Source organism: Centruroides sculpturatus, unplaced genomic scaffold (assembly GCF_000671375.1).
Source record: "Centruroides sculpturatus isolate CEXI.00-Female unplaced genomic scaffold, Cexi_2.0 scaffold220, whole genome shotgun sequence".
NCBI lineage: Eukaryota > Metazoa > Arthropoda > Arachnida > Scorpiones > Buthidae > Centruroides > Centruroides sculpturatus.
Genome location: NW_019384540.1, coordinates 90,463 through 93,381, shown reverse-complemented (window position 1 = coordinate 93,381; position 2,919 = coordinate 90,463). Strand labels below are relative to the sequence as shown.

General features: G+C 34.5%; 1 protein-coding gene across 1 annotated transcript; it reads right to left on the bottom strand.

Moving 5' to 3' along the window:
* Positions 1-31: 31 nt before the first annotated feature.
* LOC111623349 (GTP-binding protein Rhes-like) lies at positions 32-1,732 on the bottom strand. The gene is made up of 2 exons (XM_023365892.1): positions 1,597-1,732; positions 32-820 (listed from the first exon to the last, which is right to left on the bottom strand). Exon 2 carries the CDS (start codon positions 790-792, stop codon positions 112-114), a length of 681 nt encoding a protein of 226 aa, XP_023221660.1. The 5' UTR covers positions 793-820; positions 1,597-1,732; the 3' UTR covers positions 32-111.
* Positions 1,733-2,919: the final 1,187 nt, after the last annotated feature.

Sequence of the window (2,919 nt, the reverse complement as noted above, 5' to 3'; positions counted from 1 at the left end):
GTTGTATATATATATATAATTTTTTAGAGAGTCGTTGTGAGACGAACTAAATAAAATCTTTCGAATGCGAGGCATTTCTACGGAAGACTGTAGCGAATATAAAGTGAAACCTTAAGACACGGCGCAACTGTTTCGCTTGAGTAAAACTTTGTCTTTAACACTAGGTGACGTCGGATAATTAGGTAAAGAAGTTCTTCTCTTTTTCACGGCCGGACTCAAATCGTAAGAGATTTTCGCTTGAATTAACAACTGTTTGAATATCTCCATGATGTTGTGATCCTCCTTTGCCGAGCATTCGACGAAACCGTTTTCCCAATCTATGCTTATGATAATTTCGGCGATTTCCTTTTTAACTACCCGTAATTCGTCTCCGACGTCGCACTTGTTACCAACGATTACCATGGGTACCGCCGATGCTCTGATCTCCAAAACCAGTTCTCTCAGTCGTCTGACTTCTTCGAACGATTCGTTGCTATCGACCGAATACACTAGAACGAAGCCGTCGCCAGTGCTTATGGCTAATCTTCTCATAGCCGGAAATTCGTAAGATCCACTGGTATCCAAAATATCTAAAGTCAGGCAACATCCCCCGATCTCGTATTCTTCTCTGTGAAGTTCTTCCACCGTTGCTTTGTGGTCCAGAGGAAATCTGTCGTATAGAAATTGTTGCACGATGGCAGTTTTTCCCACTTTGGCAGCTCCCATGACTACGATTCGATAATGGTCTTTCGTTTTCTCTCCATCACTCATGGCTCCCAACGTCGGGATCGAAGAATCGTTTGTACTCGGCATCGAAATAAAGATTCTCGAGATGTTAGATCTGAAAAATTAAATTATCGCGAATTTAAAATATTCTACTAATTAAATTTTGTTTACTGAACAATTTAAAAGCAAAATTAATTGTTTTTTTTTTGTTTTGTTTTGGCGCAAATCTTCACTCGTCTTATTAATAAATGGAAAATTCCTCAAATCCCCGTTAATGTGTTTGCACGTAGAAAATTTAATATACAGAGAATATTTGGGTACTTCGATTTTTTATAACATAAACTGATATTTTCAATCATTTAAAACCTTTTTGCATATTTATTTAAACTGCGTTTAAACCGTGCAGAAATAAATAAGTTAAATCGACAATATTCCCTCTTACGTCAGATGTTTTTTAAGGATTAAAATGTATGCAAAGAAGAGAAATGTTACGTAATACGAAGCCGATTTTACCAACTTTTTAAAATGTCAAACATTTTTGCAGAAAAGGAAAAAAAAAAAAATCGTAAGAGAATTACCGCTCGATACCTTGACCTTCAATCGGTTTCCAGGTCTTAAAGTAAACAACTTCATTGATCGTTATTCTGTTTAAACAGCCATCATTATAAGATATGCAACAAACGGCAATTACTAAATCCTCCGTATTAACTTATAGTGCATTACGTAACATCCTACACACACACACACACACACAAAAAAAACCGAACGTAAAGAGCATCCTCCCGCACTTTCCTCTCCTCTTTTAGACAATCGGGAATTTCGAAAGAAGCTAACTAAACCAGAAAAAAAAAAACAATACATATTAATAATAAAAGGTGCAATTATTCTTACCATTAAACAATTTATTCCCGTCGACGGCCGACTTGTTATCGTTAACTCATTCTGGCGACTGCACTTTTATAGCCCAACGGCGCCGACAGCGCCATCCCACCGAGAGTAACAGTGACATAGTGTGTTCGAGCATTCTGATTGGTGGCGGATGCAAAACTTGTCTCGTTTCTGCAGAAACCGGAGAGAACCTCTGCACGAGCCGAGTTCCGGGGATGCAGAAATCAACCGGATGTACAGTACGTAGCAAAACTCCCCTCCTATTGGCTACCGAAGAAATTAAAAATAATAATAATAATAATAATTAAATTAATTAATATTAATTTATCGAATTATACCAATCCTTAACGAGTGACCACTCGTAATTTTTTTTTTTTCGTGTTGCATATTTATATTAGAAATATTTACTAAGACGTCCTTGACACGTCCTTCGATATTTCTATACACGTCATTCAATTCTCAGAAGGCAACAATTAGCTGCAAAACGATAGAGAATATATGAAATTGGTAAACGTGTCGATGATTATTAATTACATTTTTTTTTTAATTATACACGAAAGAAAGTAGTTTATCTTTGCACGTATGTGTGTGTGTGTGTGTGTTGCGTGTATTCGCGTATGTATTGTTCATTAAGTGAATTACACGACAGCAGAAAGCGTCAGAGATTTGTTAGAATAGAGATGAGAAATGCGCATTTTATATGTAAACCTAGTACCAAGAATTTCCTAAACGGATTTGTCGAATAATGGATGATTTATAAAACGTGAAGTGTGATTAATAATGTCGTATAAATTTTTAAATAATTAATTTTTTTTCCTCCCTTCTCTTCCTTTCCTCTCTTTCCCTCTTCTCTCTCTTTACATTTATTACTGTATAATTAAAGTGTAAAATAGTTAATACAGCGATCTCCGAAGAGAATATATTTTTTTTTATTTTATGTATACAGTAAACGATTATTTAACATCCTTGACAATCTCTCTCTCTCTCTGTTGCTATAGCGACAAGGTGTGCGAGAAATTTCGAAAAGATAGAGAGATAATTTGTTGCACGGAGAAGATAGAAACATCCCTTCATTTATTTACGTCATTTACATACATTCGTCATTAGATTTTAATTAAAAAAAATTACAATATTATGATTATTTAATTAATTGATTTATATATTAGANAAAAATATACGTTAGAAGTATTATTTATTCTGTATTTCTTATACAATAGAAATACAGCTCGTATTTAAAGGTCGTTAAGTAAAGTACAAGCTTATTCTTTGGTCTACTTTTAAGTGTAGAAAGAAAAAGTTGGCTTTTTGTTCGAAATTTCGTATTTA